The following is an 18,965-nucleotide window of genomic DNA, read 5'->3' as shown; positions in this document are numbered from 1 at the left end:
GAGACCTTTTGTTTCCAAATTAGGTACTGCTCCCTCCTTGCCAACACTAACTGTTATTGTGAAAAAACGTGATATGAAATCCCCACTCAGAGCTGCCGCTGTGAAACGGAGCGCTTGTGTATTTTCAGATATTAAACCCTTATCTGGCTTCCCACCAGAGTTGCGCTATGATCCGACTGCTGCTCGACGCACTGGCAGCCGTCTGCGATTTCCTCGTGCACGGGTGTGGTCTTCTCTCACTTCTCTTTCTCCTAGAGAAGAATCGGACCTCCTCCTGAGCCCCGCCAGGGACCCACTCGTCTCTCCGCAGGGCGGTTCCATGTGGCGGTGTGTGGAACCCAGGGCTCTGCTCTGAACCAGAGAGAGAGAAGAGAAACCCCCCACAGCCACAGCAGCTTCTGACTTTATGAGGAACCCTAATTACATAGCCTGGTGTATTTATACTCAGCTGTGACTCAGTGGGACATGTGGCGTGTGTTTGTGTGTGTGCGTGCATGCACGGGAGACGCAGCCTTTGTGTTCACACATAAATGATATGTGCGTGTGTGTGTGTGTGTGTGTGTGTGTGTGTGTGTGTGTGTGTGTGTATTAGTGAAAGTGTGTGCTGACTTTATAAACTATTTAAACCAGGGATGAATTGGAGTGTAGATCCAACTAAACCTAGTCTGTGATTACTGTAGAAAAGGTCCTCTAAAGTGACGCTATGTAACTTCTGAAAAGAAAAAATGTTCCTTTTGCAGATGAAAAAGGGAATTTATAAACAGTACAGTTCACTCTGGTATGGACAGTTGCTTTTAATAGCTGTTATTAGCTGATGGTAACAAACTTGCGGTGATATTGCTGAGACATTCGTAAGTTAGTTTTCTGTCAAACAAACATTTCAAGAAGTAAACACACTTTTCTTCACCAGGACACTTTTTAGAAGTGTCTTTAAAGAGGTACTTACTGCTCATCGAGATCAGTTAACTCTTCATGTGGAGCACTACTGGCTCTGAAAACACCCTCAGTAATGTAAATATCATTAGACTTGATCTTGGATGTGGAGTCTGTGTTGGAAAACTGGGGTTATAGAGTTTTAATGGCATGGGCGTTTACCAGGCAGGGAGGTCTAAAACCAAGTACTACTGAGTTGCATTATGGGAAGTGTAGGATCCAGGGTTTTGGAACTTGACAGATACAGAGGAGGTTAGAAAGTAGGCAGGGTATAAGCTTCTCTCGAGCTCTCTTCTGTCATTTTTACACAAATATTTTTGGTCACTTTCATATGTATAACTGAGGGCAACACCATGAATGCCTTCCAGGAGAAACAGTCTGAAAATGTGCGCCATTACTCCCACATTAAAACAATTATCAAGCCGACCAGCATTTCACCCCGCCTTCAAGAGTGGCCATTCAACCATAACCACTTTTGCTTTTCCAACATTTTGTACAAACTAGATCTTTTCCAGCATAAGCCAGCATATGAATTTAGGATATCTTGTAATCTGCTTAATTGATGTTTCTCTTCTTTTAAATCTGTCTTCTGGGAGTCACTCATATTAATAAAATTGCAATATTAAAGTGTTGGAATAGCCCACAGACAACACATCAGGAAAATTACTTTAATCTTTTGTGTTTTCATCCTCATTTGGTTGTCTATTTATTGTTTATTTTGTCTGTAACTGCATGTATATTCTTGGTAGTGCTCAAAACTTTACTTTTTATTAAAGCTCGACTGCAAACATGCAAATTAGCTACACTTTGTGATGTGACATTGGACTGTTTCTATTAAAAAAACAAAAGGAAACTACAGTGATCTGTGACTGAAATGAAATATCAGCCAGGGGCATAAAGCAGTGAGCCCTTCCCTACCTCCTACCCCTCTACTTCCGGCCCCCTTGCTCAGACTACATCCTGCCGGATTGCAACATTAGCATGTTGACAAAATCTGTGCACAGACAGACAGACAGACAGACAGACAGACATATAAACACCTGGCGAAATACTCAATGACTTCTGTGGCAACAGTTGGTGTCACCAGGATCAAATTTTGCTATGTCACACACACAGACTCACGAGGTGAAACCAGTGCCAGCCGTCACAGTGTTGCCACTGCTGGTAATAAAGTAACTCATAAGATTAGATAAAAAATCACCTTACAGTGATCACTCTTTATATAACGGTATGTATTTTCATAGCCCTCAGATCGTATTTCCTTTAATTTATCACCTCATCAGTCTTAACACCCTATTCAAGCCTGAAGTGTGTGTTCTCACAGGGCGAAGTGCAGCATATCCAGAGGGTACAGTCTCTGTGCCGACGCCAGCCTGCTCCAGTCGAGTTGATACTTGCCCCGCTGTGTGGCAGGTGAAACCTGTCTAACCTCGTTGGTAACGGATGTTGCAGCGTGTTGACAACAATGAACATTGGACGGGAAAGTCAGACGTCTGCAACAGCATGGTCACCTGTCTGCCGCTCTCACACGTTTCCTGGACGCCTGGCTGTTTGGTGAGAACTCTGTGGCGTGGGCGAGTTTGCCTTTTTGACTGATTTAGTGGTGTGGTGTTTAGGTGTCACTTTGCTGTACGGGTGTGTGAGGGAGTTTGATAAAGAGGTCATGTTGACATCCAGTAGCTGCCGTTTTATTTTGAGAGTGCTCTCTTTCTTCAGAGTTTTCTCCTCTCATTATCATCTTCCCTCCTCTATATTTTTCCCTCTTAAGGGAAAAGAAAGGCAGTGAAACAGTGAACACAGCAGCAAGGCAAATGTTTTCTTTTGGTGCTGGAAATTGGCCTCTTTCTCTCTCCATTTTTTTGTTTGTCTCCCCTCTGGGTGGAGGGGAGGCGGCGTAGGCAGGGCAGGCTTTTGTGGAGTTTTAGCGGCCTGGGATCACAGCTTTGTCACTTGGGTTGGTGTCGCTCACACACACACATGCAGCACACGTGCAGCCTTTATGCAGCACAGGAAAGATCTACAGTGGATTTAGCCCACACAGGAGATGTCTCCATCTGGAGCCCCTTCGACTGCAACTCAGTGATGTCCACTGTTCTTGGATTAAGCCGCAGGGCTCCACTTTACTGTACATTACAGCTGTTTGTTTGCTGACGACTGTCGGACCGGTTAGTGTGGAGGGAGGGAGCAATTGTTTGAATACAGATTAAGTAACAAAAACAAGGAAGAAAGAGAAAGCAAAACGGCAAAGGAGGAACAGAGTGAGGGATGAAATAGCCGATGTTTGCTCACATAAAGAGAGTTTGGGATAGAGATGAGAGTTGGATGAAGGGATTTGTTTGGCACTAGAGAGAAAGAGGGAAGAAAAGAGAGAGAGAGAAGAGAGTGGGCAGTGGGAGGGAGGAGAGACAGAGAATCCAGCCCTCTGGGACAGCAGTGTGTGTTTTGGGGGTGGACAGAGTGGCTTTGTATGCAGAACATCACCGGACACCAACGGGAGGGACGCTGTCAGTTGTTCTCTGTGTGTGTCTGTAGTGAAACCAGACCTACCTCTGATCCCTGCGCCACACACACTCCTCCATCTGCTGCCTTCTGCTTCCTCTGGACTGAAACCCCTCTGAGAGTGTTTGAATGTGTGTGAGAGTCTGGCCGAGCTGATTCCCGGAGGTCAGGAGGAGGCTGTGATGTGGAACTTGTGGGATTAAACTTTCTGGAGGCTCGGCAGTGACAGCGATGGATTGGAGCCAGGAGACGGGAAGTTCAGACTCTTGATTGACTGGAGGATCCCAGAGGAGGATTTGCAAAGCTCCACTAAAACCACCCCGTCTTCTTCTTTTAGCCGAATCTTCTGTATTTCTGCGTCTGGACATTGTCCACGACCTTGCGTAGAGTGTGTGAGCAGCCCATGTGGGCAGCGAGTGATGCGGATCTGAGAAAACTCCACGCCCCGATGCCCGCTGCTATGCTCCCGTGCCCTGCGCCAGCCGGGTCCGACTGGAGCTTCCAGAACCCGGTGGGGGTGGACTGCAGCTCCCCTGAACCTCGCTGCATCTGGCTGGCAGTGCTCCGCAGTGCCACAGGTTCAGTGCCGCCACCCGCACCGCCTGCCATGCCCACTGGGCACAGCAAGAGCTCTCACCAGCCCAGGGTAAGGAGAGGTCACCCACTCTAGTGGCCGGACATGGAGTCACTGATTTAAGCATCAGTCCTGTGCTGCAGTTAATGCTTGGTGGATTTGCTCTTACTGATCGAGTGTTTTAGTTTGAGGCTGTAAAAATAATCTGATGAGGACAGTTTTTATGCATTGCCGAAGTAGGTGATGATCAGTTATTTTCAGAATAATTGATTAATTGTTTTGTTTTAGCCATGTCAGGAAATAAGAGCCAAAGGTGTCATCTTCTAATTATATATTTAAAATAAGTTTAACGGGGTTTTGTGCAATGTGAGATAGAAAAAAGCTGCAAATTCTCACACTGGAGAAGCTTGAACCTTCAAATATGTTGGATTCTCATATTTAAAACCATCAGTGGATCGTTAAAAATTGTTGCTCATTAAGTTTCTGTTGCTAAACTCGTCGATTAATCATCTAACCATAAGTTAAGACCACCATGCAAGAAGCTCTTCTTGCATTTTACATACTTAGACAATGATGCAAATGTATTGTTTGCCGCCCGCTGTGACTTCTGTGGTTCCCCAGAAATACACACAGTGATATCAGCAGAATACTCTCCAGAAACCACTGTGTGGGATGTTTTCAGTCACTCGTGTCAACAAGTTTCCTTGTAACTGTACCCATTGTCTGAAGTCTTTTAACCACTCGGCTGCTGACAGATTCTTTAACCTTAGAGTGTCTCTGAACACACAGTTGTGTTGCCTTCAGGCTGTTTTTATTTGGCGCCCGTTGTCTTGTAGACTTTCCGGGAAAGGATGTGGTGATGGATTAAGATGCAGTTAGAGTCAAACTTTTATTGTCCCAAAATGAAATATATTGCAGCTCTAAACATTTCTGTCAACTGTTACTTACCTGTGAGCTCTGTTTTGTCGGGAGTGGGTATATTTAGTCTGATTATTGTGGTGTTTGGCTGGTTTACTTTGCAATTGCAGAGATGTAACGGTAAACAGAGTTGTGTCAACAGTGACTCAGTGATCACCACAAGCCACAAATAGCCATCAGTACAACGATCAGTTAAATATTTAAGATTCAAACATTAAATTATTCATGATTTTATGTCAATAAAGACTATGTCCTCATGTAGCTTTCATTGTTTGTCAACACACTTACAATGATAGATACTATGAATTGTGCATTTAAAATATACATTAGCCTCTGTCAGGGATAAAATCAAACTAAGGTCGATTTATCCTCCACCCTGCGCCACTTCAGTCCTATTTTTTCACAGTTTACATGTGTTTTTGTGCGTGTGATTCTGTTGGTGTAGCATATTGACCCTTTCCTTCCTTGGAGGGGTTTCTAATTAGTGGCTGGAGGCAGATGAAGAGGGGCTGTTAAGTGCCACTTATAGCGAGGTGTTGTGGAAGCTCTGCGATAGCCCGTCCCCTCCCCCCATGGTGCCCTCAGAATTCAGGGCATCACCTCCCCACATGATCTCATTTTAGCTGGGGCATTTATGTAGAATATATTTTTTTTTTTCTTAACCCTTTGCCTAGATGTTGCCATCCCCCCACTTCATGATGACTCGCTGACACAGTTAAGAAATGCCACAATCAGGAATGTGAGTGTAGGGGGAGGAGAGGCTGTATGAACACAGCTGAGACAAACACACACTGTACACAGTTTGTTTAAGGAGAGGGGGGTTGTTACAGAGAGACAGCATCACGAGTTCGGGATTTTTGTTTGCTGTAATTTCGTTGATATGCCTTTGGTGATAGCAGGATTAGCGTCCATCTTCGTACAGTGAGCAGTTTTTAGAGGGTTTTTTTTCTCCAGTGGTGCATTTACTTACCGACAGCAGCCCTCATAACTAGAAAAATACCCATAGTGTGTTACGATGATCAAAATCCACCCTCAACTCACATTGATGGGAATATAGAAGGACCTGCCCTCATTACCTTCAAGGTATCAACTGAAATAACCCAGTACCAAGTAGTATCTAAACTCCTCCAGTCAAGCGACACCTGCATTTGATCAGTTTTGTACCCAGATCTAAAAAAAAAAAAAAAAGACTATTTGCATGGTTTTGTTCACAGCCAATCACTGCAGGCGTTCTTCGATTTAATGCACCATGTGATTGGCCCACTACTTTATCAGCTACAACCCATACAGTCTGTGGTGTGGTGAAATTGCACACAGCGTATTTGCAAAGTTGGCAGTTAATTGTGTCCAGACGTCACCAAAAAGTTTTGGCTGTACTACACGTCTGTGGCGTCTGGTGGCATTTTACGCAACTGAATGCTTCCATTCACATGATGGGTATCAAATGAAATGGAAAAAAGGCATCAAATTGAGTACGTTATATCAGTATCACTTTGAGTCTACAGGTGTTGGTACTGGCATACCCAGCCCTTATGATGGGAGAAATGTGATACCCCTTCTTGAGAAGTGTAGAATCACCACTTTTATATTGTTAATTGCACGAAAAATTGGGATTTAATGAACCATCCCCTCAGACAGTAGAAGCAGGAAGGATGAAAAGCGCCAGGCCAGTTTTGAATCCACATCATGTCACACACTAACTACATGCCACGTGCCTCTGCCCACTGAGCCACCAAGTCATCCTGTAAAAGTTATTCTAGAACTGCAGCGCCTCGTCCTCCTCCTCCTTCTCCTCCTCCTGGGCTCTGAATTTGAATTAGAATAGCAAAACAACCACAAGACATATAAAATATTCCAGTCATCACGAGCAGTGTGGCAGGTGTCAGTGAGACAAAGGAAAAGTACAATATGTTTTGCTGTTGAGTAGAAAACCCTGTTTAACCGTCATTGCATCATCACCTGTTGGCCGAGTTGAACCGGCAATGGGGTTGAACTGGTTTTTGAGCACACATACTGTATTCGTATTGACACAGAGGTGCGTGCAAACACACACACACACACACACACACACACACTCTCACATAGACTCACATGCTCAGCTCATAAAACATCTGGTTATGTAAATTACAGAGTGATAGGCAGCATTTGAACTCATGCTGCATGTCTTTATTTTGAATGCTTAGTTCAAAAGGCAGGTTGTGTACTTTGGTTGGAGATTTAAGAGCTTGGCTTGATATTCATACACTCATCATGCATCTCCTCCACGAGACACAGGATGCATTTAGACCTGCAGAGGTGGTGCAGCATGCTCTCCGTGTGGCCGGTGAGTCCAGGAATCATCACCGTCCCGCTCCCTCTTGGCAGCCTGGTTCAGGGGCCGTGGGTGCAGACAGCTATCAGGATTAAAGGCTCGTCAGCATTTGTAACGTGCATAAAGCTCCACTTTTCAAACAGGTTGCAGCTCTCAGCTGTTTAAAAGAGCATTATTGTTCTGCCCTGCTGGGGTTTTAGCAGGAGCGCAGCTCCCCCGACGGCCACTGCATTCCTGCGTACTGCTTTACCTCTGGATGAAGTGAGGAGCGGAGTGCTTGTCCTAACCAACACGTATGCGGTTACCAACAGCTTTGACTGCAGCATGACACTATCATCATGTCCTAGAAAAGCCTCTTACAAACAGAAAATCCATTTTTACCAGATTTTATGGAAGATTATCACTGACACTGTTTGTTAGAACATTTTTTTAATACAGATTTGCATTTCTAACAAAACAGAAGTGTTGTAATCCTGTCAGCAGGACTTCCTCGCTCTCCTCAGACCAATTATATTCTGTCTTTTCAGTCATGCATCTTAATGATATGCTCTCTAATTGAAATCAGGAGGGGAAATATCCACAGGGAAGAGCTTGCTTCTGTGTGTGTCGTCAAAGTACACCACTTTACCCACTAAACACACACTCAAAGCAGGAAGCTGTCGTGTGGCATTACAAGCGGCTCTGCATATTCAAGAGCAATTGTTTCTCAGGGCGGCTTTTTTTGCGTGTGTGTTTTAATGACATCATTCAGGTGGTAATGGGTTCCGTCAAGGCTCTGTATTATCTGAAGGGCATTCAGAGTTTATTTTGTTATTGTAATTGGCTTCAAGAGGCGAAAACGTGTCGGGCAAAAAGAGTGTTAGAAGGATAAATTCCCAGTCGGAGCAGAGGAAATACTAAATGTCTTCTTTTCTCAGCATAACAAGAGCGAGGTTTCCCTTTTCTGCGCCCGAAGCCTGCATAGGAAGTCAAGTTTAGACTTAAAAACCACTAAATTTTTTCCAAGTGCCTTGTTGGTTAAACAGTGTCTGAAGAAGCCAGAGCGCGTCAGCAAGTTTGGATCTTTTTTTTTTTTGCTTTTGTGTGAAACTGGTAAAAGACAAACTGGTCGTGCCAAGGTGGCAGGTACGAGAGTGGATTTTTTCTGGCCTCGGGGGAAAAAAGGTGAACTGTAGACTCAGCAGAAAGGCTGAGCAGAGACACACGTCCCACAGAGTCCAGATCAGCCGAGTGGGAAACAGTGCTGGCTCAGAGACCCAGTCAGACCCTGTGTGTTTTGGGTAATCACAGGGTTTGGTATTCCCAGCGCCGGGAGGGGCCATGCGGTCGAAACCGGCGTGCTGGAGCCTGTCCCTCGCTGGGGCCCGATACTCCTCCTCTTCGTCCTCCTCATCCTTCTCCTCTCATTCACTCTCTCTCTCCGTGCTCCCTCCCCTCCTCTGCCTGTTACAGTGTGTGCTTCGACTTGTCCAAGCCAAACCGCTCCCTCTGAGGAATTCGCTCTGTCTCTTCCTCCTTTTCACCCTCTTGCTCTTTCATTTCCTCTTTCTTTTCTTTATTTTTACATGACACCCCAAACACTCCTCCTTTCACTTCTTTATGCTGCTCTCATGCAACATAATAGACCTCAACGCTTGCCTCTTTGAGGAAATAGCAGAGGTCACTTTACATTGTTTAGACTGCCAGACTAAAGATCAGCCTCTGAGTGTCACTAAGATTTATGTAGCTCATCTACAAAATGTACGCTTCATATATAACTTAAGAATTTCCTTTGGAGAGGGGTATTTGTACATATAGAACAAGTTTTCTCCAACATGTATCTGCAAAACGTATTTCAGAAGGAAATCTAAATGTCGTTTGAAGTAGAGGAGGAAGAAAAGTTAGCACAGCCGAATTTTCATCACATGGAAGCATGTGGGGAGAGAGGAAGAGGAGGTAAATGGGAGGAGAAGTGAGTGGAGGTACATGGAAGGAAGGATGAAGAGGAGTGAAGGAGTGGATGTGCCTCTATGATGGAGAGTATAAGATCTCTGAGGGGTTTTATTTATAGGAGCATTTGGTTATCCCGCCCCACAACCCTACCACACTTCCTGCCTCCAGCCTGCCACTTCCTGTTGTTGTGCAGCCACATACATACAGGCCTGTCAGGTCAAGTGTGTGTGTCAGTATTTGTTGCGTATCAGTGTGTGTTTGTGTGTGGAAGGTAGAATGTGGGGTGTGCATTTTGGGGAGGATGCTGCTTGTAGTCTAGACATGTTCACCTCTGACCCACTGACATTAAAACACACACATTCTCACACGTAAAACAAAAAAGTTTCGGAGGTTGGTCTTTTGGTTAGCTCACTGGTAAAGGATAGTATTAAGTCAAAAGATTTTTAGTAAATGTATGAATCAGCCAGACTTTTGTATCCTTTAAGGGCATGTTCACAACTGTCTTGTTCACCTGATCATCTTTGTTTAATCAGACCCCTGGAGCGCTCTCTTTTATTTCAGCTGAAGTTTTCTGGCAAGAAAAATAGGCGTACCAAACTGCACCTGGAGTGCCGTAAATATAGCTGTCTGTCCATGTTCTTGTGGACTGAGGTGCTGTGAGGTGGCGACCTTTTCCCCCATTGTCATACTCTTCATCATCTTAGTATAACAAGGATGGGTGATTTCCAGCATGACTCATATTAAACCCGTTTCTCGTGAGCTGTTGGTGGATTAAACTAAAACAGAGGGGCTGTGTAGGAGCAGAGATGAGTGCAGCCCTTGGGCTAGAGTTCTAGTGCTGTTATTTCTTACTGAGGTTATTCACCATTTATTTTTGAAGCATCCTAAACTATATCAATACCATTTTTAATAAGCTATGAAGCAATCTAGGGTGGCAACTAGTGCTTTTTCAAATTATGTATTAATCTGCCTGTTATTTTGTGTAAGTACTTACTCTGGTCTATAAGGCGTCAGAAAATAGTAAACAAAATGATTTCAATTGTCTGTTCTGTTCAATAAACAGTCCAAAACCCAAATATATTCTGTTTACTATAGTAGAAGACAAAGAAAATCAGCAAACATTTATATTTTAGAAGCTGGAACTGATGAATTTTGGGCATTTGTGTTTAAAATATAATTTGAACAACTAATGGATTTAAAAAAAAAAAAAAAAAAAAGTTATGTCAAAAGTTTAATATTCTGACTAATCAAATATTTGACCTTTTTTCCCAGCTCTACATTAAAAATGAAAACATATTGCCACCATATTGTTTCCTGTGTTTAAAAAAACAAGCTGCATTGCATCACTCACCAGCGGGAGCATTTATTGGTCCGGTGCAGCACAGTGCATTCTGGTAGTAGTAGGTTTTTCTACTGCTTGAGCAAAAGCGAAAGCCACAGCCCTTTTCCTCCGGTCACGTAGCACCAATGTCAGACAGCCGAGTTTCCAGCAGTGAAATACTTTCTTTTCTTTCTTTCTCAGTATTTGTTTAAAATGCTCCAGTTGTACGTTTCCGTGCATTTTGGGACAGTAGTGTCTATTGATGGCACATTTCAAGATTTAATGTGCATGGTGATGTCTAGGAGCATTTAAATGAATGTATTAGAAAAATTCCTAAAATCCAGGTGCAATTATTTGTGACTTGTATGAAATGCAGTCACAGCTTTTTAAAAATTGCTGTCGCTCTAGTGAGCCCCAACATATAGTGTACGCTGAAGCGTTCGTACAGTGCACTGATTGATTGATTGATTGATTGATTGATTGATTGATTGATTGATGGGTTGGGACGACATGATAATTATTGTGTTGAGCTGTCTCCAGAATTTATGATCTGCTTAAGTCAGACAGAGTTAAGAAAAGTTTGATAATTGAACATGCAGCACAAGATAACTAAACCGCAACAGACTTGACGTCCTCCTCCTGCTTCTCGCTCCCGCCTGTTTGGTCAGGTGATTGTGTCTGACTGACAGATGTGGGTTGTTGGGGCAGCATGAGGGTGATAGTTCTCACGTGTGTCTGTCAGCTGAGCGAGCTGAGCTTATTTACTCCGCCTCAGGAATGAGATGTTTAGAGAACCGCGGGAGGGAAATCTGCCTTCATTCCCCCCTCGTTCAGATTCCCCCCTTCTCTTCCTGTGATACAACCGAGGTCAGTGTGGTCAGAACTGGGTTTCCCTCCTCGGTCATGTCTTGATGCACCGCTCAGGTGCGATGGGCTCTTGTTGTGAGTCTGACTTGACTGTGAGCTACATTCAGGACTGCATGAGGAAGCGGCTAACGTAATACCCAGCAGTCAGGGGTTGATGTCACCGGTGTGTCCTTCTGGAGTGGCCTTGTGCATCTCCAGAGAATCAGGAAGTGTTGCATCAAAAAAATGGAATATTTCTTAAGTCATTGTGCTAATTATGGGAATAATTTTGTATCTTTTCTTCATCTGTAAATGTGATAATCTAAGATTTGGTGATTTTACTTTACTTATCATTTAATCGAATAAGAAAATATGTATTAAAAACATCATGAATCTGACTGAATCTCTCTGTCTGTGTCCACAGGGTAAGGGGCGGAGGGATGGTCTCTCCTCAACCGGTGACAACCCTCGGCCGCCGATGGCGACCCGGCCGGGAAGGGAGGGGGTCGGCATGGGCTGGAAGGGTCCCCGGACGCTGGTCCTCCATAAGAACTCCCAGGGTTTCGGCTTCACGCTACGCCATTTCATCGTTTACCCCCCAGAGTCCGCCCTGCACACCAACCTCAAGGTGAGACCTATAGGTCCTTGAAAGATTTGAGTATCAAGATGTCGAAGTGTGCTGAATTATTTTAAATACAAACAGTTTTGCAGACAGATCTAGTGTTTTTCTTTCTTTTGATTTAGTGTCAAGTGTCGTCAAGTCCTTTTTTTCCAACTTCCATGTTTATTTTTACAGCACACATGGTCTCCATTTCATCTTAGCTGGCATTTAAAGGGTTTCAAAAGCCTTACGTTTAACTTGCTGAACCCAGGACAGAGCCAATTTGAGCAGAGATAAAGCCAATCATGCTGCAGTGGAGGGTCAGCTGGGTTGAGCTGAGCAGAGAGAACTCGCAGACAGAAAGAAAACAAGCTGATTGGAGACAACAGACCGAGCAAACCCAGCACCTCAAAGTGTGTGTAAAGAAGGGAGGGACTAGATTTGGAGACTAAATAAAGACTCAAACTTTCACATTTTGAAGGATATAAAGAGCACGTCCATACTCTGCCAGATGGACTGAAAACTCCTAATTGTTTTTCAGTGTCTCTTCACTCTCTACGGGCCTTGTTTTCAGTCTTTGGTGAAGTCGGGATTGTTCTGGTGTTTTGGAATGAGTGGTTATTTAGCTCTTTGAGGTGTGGGGGCAAACGGCTCCAGATGTGAAATTGAGGGATATGGAGGCTGGGGTGGGGTGGGCCAGCTGAAACAAGGCGTCTATTATTGTTCTACCACCCCACCATCCAGCAGCTGCAGATAGGAACACAGATTGAATGAGATCTGTTGTCTTAGCCTGGTACCACTCTCTGGCAGTCCGGCTGTACCAGGCCAGCCCCGAACAATAGGCCCACTGCTGGCCTTTGGCCCCGGTTCTGTCCTCGTCTCCTCTGCCTCGAGGGTCACATGGTGTTTTGGGACAATTGGACCCATAGAGCCGCCCGTTCTTATCTGGAGAGACTTGGTGGAAGTCTCCCAAATTACCCTCATAGTGTCCAATTATCAGAGGCCTAGCGGGTGCATGACCCACTTGGGCACTCATTTCATGGTGTCTGCAGGTCCTGACAGTCTTCAAGAGTCTACAATTACATTATCTAGAACGGGGACCCTTCTCCTGTGTGGTCCCAGCAGAACTCCCCTCTGTCTTTGAAAATAGCTGGAGGACCATTCTGGCACTCTGCTAATTAAAAATAAAAAAGAATATTCAGTGCACCTCTGCCTTGCTGTGTGACCCTTGAACCTTGTGTCAAGTGGAATTTTAAACTGAGCTTTGTGGCACTTCGGAGTCAGAATTTTGTTTTCAAAGGTGGTGAAGGACACAGTTAATACAGTTAAAAGGGCTTTAGTTTTTCAGACACCGACACCTTAAGTAGAATGAAACACAACCATGTTTTTTAATAATTTTGATATGTCCTCTTCATGAAATGGAGGGCCATTTTAAACAGCAAAATACAGCAACAAGCAATGAAATTGATCAAAATACTGACTCAACCCACTCAGTTGGTGAAAAAGTGCACTATAGAACCACTCTGGGAAACAACTGGGAAAATTCACATAAACACCTCCTCAAGTCGGAGCAATAGAATTATGGTACATGAGTCACCAAGCTGAAATCATAGGTCGTATATGCAGAAACATGGCGGACAAATATAAATGTTCAGTTGATGATAATAAGCCTTTAATTAATTCACTTTTTGCTTGTCAGTTTTTTGCTCTCATGTAATTTGTAACTGTTAGTTACAAATGTTCTTTATTAGCTTTAGTCAGGGAAAGCAATATTTTTGGAGTTTCAGGGGATGTACTGGTACAGCAACAAGTCTGGGATAAAGTCACCTGATAAAGCAAAGCTTCAGTGCTCTGAGCAATAAAATACAGCATATCTTCTGTGTAGCGTTCATGTTGTTTCCACTTGACGAGTTAAAGCTCATGAACACACCAAAGTTGGAGGAACAATCTCCCAACTCAGAATCACTTCACCATCTGAAGAGCACATAAATCCAGAGTTAACCTCATGTACTTTTTCACCTGTTGCTTGGGTGTTGTTCCAATTTGCATTAATAGTACTCTGATATCTGACCTACCCCTCAAAGCAATATGAAAAACAAATATGTATTTAGTGTGAAACTAGAGCCTGGAGGCTTTTAAATGCAAATGGCAGACACCCTTTTTAAAATAAAGTTGTTTTCACTTAAGGTAATATATGATGGTAAAATGTGTAAAGTGAGAAGTAAAATGCACTTTTTCATGTTAATATGTAACGACGTATGCAAAACTTAACTTTTCCAAAAAAAAAAAAAAACATTAGCCGTTTGGAGCTCAAGATTTCACTTTAACAGATACTGTTACTACTTTTAAAGATTTTGCAGAGTTTTGACTTTTTTTTTTTTTTTTAAGATTTTTTTTTGGGCGTTTTTGCCTTTAATTGATCGCTCCCAGCCCCACCCCTGTGGCACTTATTTTCAACAGCTTCTGACCTACTGTGACTTTTTAAATTCTTCCTTATTTGTACATGACTTTAGACTAAAACTTCTTCCAAATAAATGACTGTACATGTTTATTAAAAGATAGTGAAGAGGAGAAAAAGATACAGCATTACATTTACAAATTCCCTTGTATGCTGAACTGGGAATGCGTAGGGCTAGAGAAGGTCATTCTTCTCTGTCTTTCAATGAACAAAATTAGTGTTATAGATTTTAAAAAAAAAATCCTGATCTCATAATTTTTATTATCAATGTCAGGTATCAATAGAAATATGAGGATAGCTAGTTTTAAATGTGTGTATAATCGCCTCCAGCTGCTTCATGTTTTACAAGTGTGTACATTTGACCCATATACCCAAAGTCTTGTGCCCACCTCTCACTGTCTCCTCCTCTGTACGGGATGCTTTCACACTGGGGCTGCTCAGTTGTCGAGTGTCCCCAGCTTGGAGCTCCATTCTGGGGTCGGCAGCTCTCCTTTCTCTGCCTCTAAACCCCCCACCATTGTCTGCAGAGCCAGGAATGAGCCCACTCAGCGTAGGATAAAGCCAGGCAGCAGTCAGCCCACCGTGCCCCTAACCCCAAACTGTCCACTCAGCTTAGTATGTGTGTTTGCGTGTGTGTGTGTGGGCATGATCAGACAAACTGCAGCTATCAAATCTCCCCACCAGCATTCTCACTGCTGACAGCTCAGTGCGTGTGCTTCAGACTCTGACGCATGACGTCACGTTGAGTACCTGCAGACGGTCTAACCTGAAAGTCAGTGTCAGTGTCGGTGCTGCACTCCAACATGTAAAGCACAAAAATGCAAACAGGTCTGACTCAGGAGGTTTGGCTCGAGATACCGGGGAATTCACCGGCATTTTAAGAAGCCAGTAAACCAACTCACTGCAGGTTAACGTGACATAAAGGACACTTAAAACTCCTGCTTTGGTCTGAGGTTTATGGAGGTGTACATTTCAAGTTCTCCCGACTCTAGTCACTCATACCTTTATAGTGGACTTGTGACCTGAGAGATACTTTTTACTGTGGAAAGAGTTGATTAGGAGAAATTGACTCAGCTTTACAGATCTGGTCATAGTAGAGTCAAACTTTTATTGGTAAAGTTTAAACCTGGAGCATAAGCACTTCAGAACAGCTCCGTGTATGAGGAATTGTTTGTGTGAAGGCAGCAATAGACTTTTTGCCTAAATGTCAATGAATGACCCCAAATGTCCTCAAGCTAAATAAGACAGATTCTTTTTATCAATTTAGAGCATTTCATTCCTGTGACTTATTCAGTTGTTCTTCTGTTTATCGATGTATTGCCAAAGTACAGTGTTATATATGGCTGAGGTATGTCATGGACATTTCCCCATAACTGTACAATTTCAAAGTGAAAATACATTTGAATTGTCTTCATTTATTGCCCCACATCTTCTCCAACATGGCTATTTTGTGTTCTCCAAATGCACAGCCATTTCTCTTCTGTAATATTCACATTTAGTTCCTTTTACTGTTTCATCTTTACATGCAGTGTTGTGTTTCCTACGTATATCCTTTTTTAATGATTTAATTGTGTTTTAATTTCCTCTGTAAAGCACTTTGGTCTTCACTGGTTGTCTTTCAGCGTGCTCTTTAAATAAACCTGGCTTGAATTTGAGTATTAATTCTGTTTTTTTTAATTCTGGCTCTGTTGTTTGCAGGATGAGGAGAACGGCAACGGAAAGGGTAAGCGGTCTCTATCTCTTTCTCATCAGGCAACAATTTAACACCTTGCCCAATGGGATAATGATGATGTAATGAACTGGGATCTCCTCTAGTCCCTCCTTTCACCTCTGCTCTGCAGCCTACGTGTGCCCCCTACAGGACATCATGCAGCACTGCATCTAAAGTGATCAAGTCTGACTGCATTAAGTTATTTACATGAAAGCAATGATAGCCAGTAAATGTTTAGGATTTATATATTCCCTTAACCAGGATAAACATTAACACAAGTTCTCAAAAGCATTAATTGAAAAGTTCTCATCTTTAAATACCAGTGGCAACCTAAAGTTTTATTTCTAAAAAGTTCATATGCATTTTTATTTTTATTCTTTGTCTTTTGTCATGCAGGGTATCAGAAAGGTCGTCTGGAGCCGATGGACACCATATTTGTGAAGAGTGTGAGAGAAAAAGGTCCGGCCCACCAGGCGGGCTTGTGCACAGGTAAAAGGAACATATGGTGCAAGAGTGTGAACATCCTGATTTGCATTGGAAATCTGCTGGAGAGAGCTCCAGTCATGTGACGCTGTCGATTCAGAGCAGGAGGAGGTGCAGCCGAGAATGAAAACAGCATGAAGAATTTATTTATCCCAATGTTGTAGGTTAGTTTTTAACGCCTTTGGGTGATATAATACAGATACCAGTCTGACGACTCAAACAGTTAAGTCCATGTGAATGTGACAGATGTACTGAAGTGTTCCTGTTGTGTCTTGCTGTTGTGGCAGGACAGCAGTCCACTGCCAGCAGCTCAGACAGACCCAACCAGAACTCCAGTGTGCACGCTGTAACACAAGCTGTCACATCCAGAAAGTCACATGCTAGTGTGAACACATGCAAACATACTCTGAGCTATTTGTATGTGTTTCAGCTTGCATGAAGTCACCAGGAATTCCTACAATCTTTGAACATATAGTTATCTAACATTTTTTCTGGGGCGTTAGTTCAGAAAAGGATAAGATGTCCTGACATCTGCAGTCTGGGGACAAATTACTGGTGATGTGAGACATATTTAAATGTGATTGATGTGTTGATTTTTTTTATAATGCTAAAAACTGCAAGATTACATTTGAGTTGGCTTAGGCTGAGGTACTTTAAATGCCTCACCTAATATAAATAATATTATTTGTGTCTTATTTGCATGTTTTCAGTTTTAGTTTCAGTTTTAGTTTGTAGAAAATTTAAGTACTTTTTTTTCTCAGCTTACACCTGCTCAAGGGGTCAGAGGTCAACGCACAGACCTGTATGTTGTCAAATGTGCTGAATATATATAATATGTCTGTGTCTTGCAGGGGATCGGCTGGTGAAAGTGAACGGAGAGAGTGTTTTAGGAAAGACGTACTCGCAGGTGATAGCCCTTATTCAGAACAGGTAAGACCTCCTGCCTGCCAGCGCGTCGAGCCTTCGGCTTGTTGATTTAGTGAACCATCCGTTTGCTTTTGCTTTGCAAGCTTACCATAGAGATGACATACACATACCGGTACATACATACACATCGTCACTAGTTTTAGTTTTCTCTGCCTTTAAAAAGAGTAGCCTGAAGCAGTGGACTCTCTGCACTCACAGAGACAACACAGCGCTCCAGAGGGAAAATTAGGGGTTTGAAGAACTAACACATATACGGGACTTATGTTTGAACACCAGTAAGGTTTTATTTGGTGAAACTATTTTATCCTAATGATGTTTTTTGGCTTTCTTTCTGGCTGAAGGCTTTGGTTAGATTCTGAAATCTATTTTTATCATTCATATTAATGTCTGACCTTCTGTTGGACCTGAAATCCACAGGTCAGCATCAGCTACATTACAGCTGGCTGGTTTTAGTAATGTACAATCTGACTTTTTCTCTGCTGATAGCAATTACGAAACTTGAACTCAGGCTATCTGCCAATATGACTCCTCAACTCACACCAGAGCCTTCTTTTTCCCAAATTTAAATCTGTGTACCTCACAGCATGAAACTCATTAGGGTCTCTGTTATATAAGGTAACTTGAGGCCAGGGATTTACTAAATGTAAATCAAACCGGAAAGAGTGATATCATAAGACATCGACAATGAAAGTGTATTTGATGCGGATCACTTGCATTTGGCTGATATCTGATCCACCTGATGAAGTCAATGAAGCCTGATACAGAGTCAGCAGGTCAGCTGGTGCACACTGTAGCAGGACTGAGGCTATTTTCCTCTCACCTATCGTGCTGTTTGTCAGTCTAGATTGCTTTAATGTGAGTTGCAGAGTGTTGGAGATATTGGTCATAGAGATGTCTGCCTTCTCTCGATTATAATGGAACTAGATGGCACTCGGCTTGTGGTGCTCAACGTGCCAAAAAAATACATTTAAAAAAACTCATCAACAATGTTTCTTTCCAGAAGTCATGACCTGGTTTCTCAAGATAATCCACAGACCTTGTTATGAGCAGTTTCATCTAGGAACTATTTTCTTTCTACTGAACTACACCAGCCAACTGTCCTGACTCAGTTAAAAACTGGTTTTCAGCAGGTTCCTGTTAGGCAACAAAAACACACTACAATACAAAGTAAATACAGAAACAATCAACAGAGACAAAACAACTAAACGTAGGCAGCTACACAGACAATGCAGAGTAGCGGACTGAAGTGGAGTGTGTAAAATGGGATATGGGATTTAAATTGGTGGTTGCAGATATGTTCCTCTATCATATAGTGTTTATATGCATGTTTGAAATGTGTAATAAAGGTTATTTTTCTAATGTAGTGTGGGATCTTGGTCCAGATCTTAGTGTAAGCGTGACAAAATGATCTCTGACCATAATTGTTACAGGAATAAGTGTGTGCGAAACTG

The 18,965-nt window shown here is 42.9% G+C and overlaps 1 protein-coding gene across 7 annotated transcripts in view; it reads left to right on the top strand.

The window, feature by feature from the left end:
- The window catches only part of arhgap23a (Rho GTPase activating protein 23a), a 75,280-nt gene that overhangs the window by 33,734 nt on the left and 22,581 nt on the right, over positions 1-18,965 (top strand). For 2 of the 7 annotated variants that reach the window (XM_049560417.1, XM_049560415.1), the window contains exons 1-5: positions 3,382-4,078; positions 11,759-11,962; positions 16,092-16,116; positions 16,501-16,593; positions 17,439-17,517. In XM_049560417.1, coding sequence (XP_049416374.1) covers positions 3,836-4,078; positions 11,759-11,962; positions 16,092-16,116; positions 16,501-16,593; positions 17,439-17,517 — 644 coding nt within the window. In that variant the 5' untranslated portion in view covers positions 3,382-3,835. Of the gene's footprint in view, positions 1-2,362; positions 2,488-3,381; positions 4,079-11,758; positions 11,963-16,091; positions 16,117-16,500; positions 16,594-17,438; positions 17,518-18,965 lie in introns of those variants that run through there. The other 5 variants (XM_049560412.1, XM_049560411.1, XM_049560418.1 and 2 more) reach the window with 3 other exon arrangements.

Source organism: Epinephelus fuscoguttatus, linkage group LG19 (genome assembly GCF_011397635.1).
Source record: "Epinephelus fuscoguttatus linkage group LG19, E.fuscoguttatus.final_Chr_v1".
NCBI classification, from domain to species: domain Eukaryota; kingdom Metazoa; phylum Chordata; class Actinopteri; order Perciformes; family Serranidae; genus Epinephelus; species Epinephelus fuscoguttatus.
The sequence above is the reverse complement of the archived record's forward strand: the minus strand, read 5'-3'. Positions and strand labels throughout refer to the sequence as shown.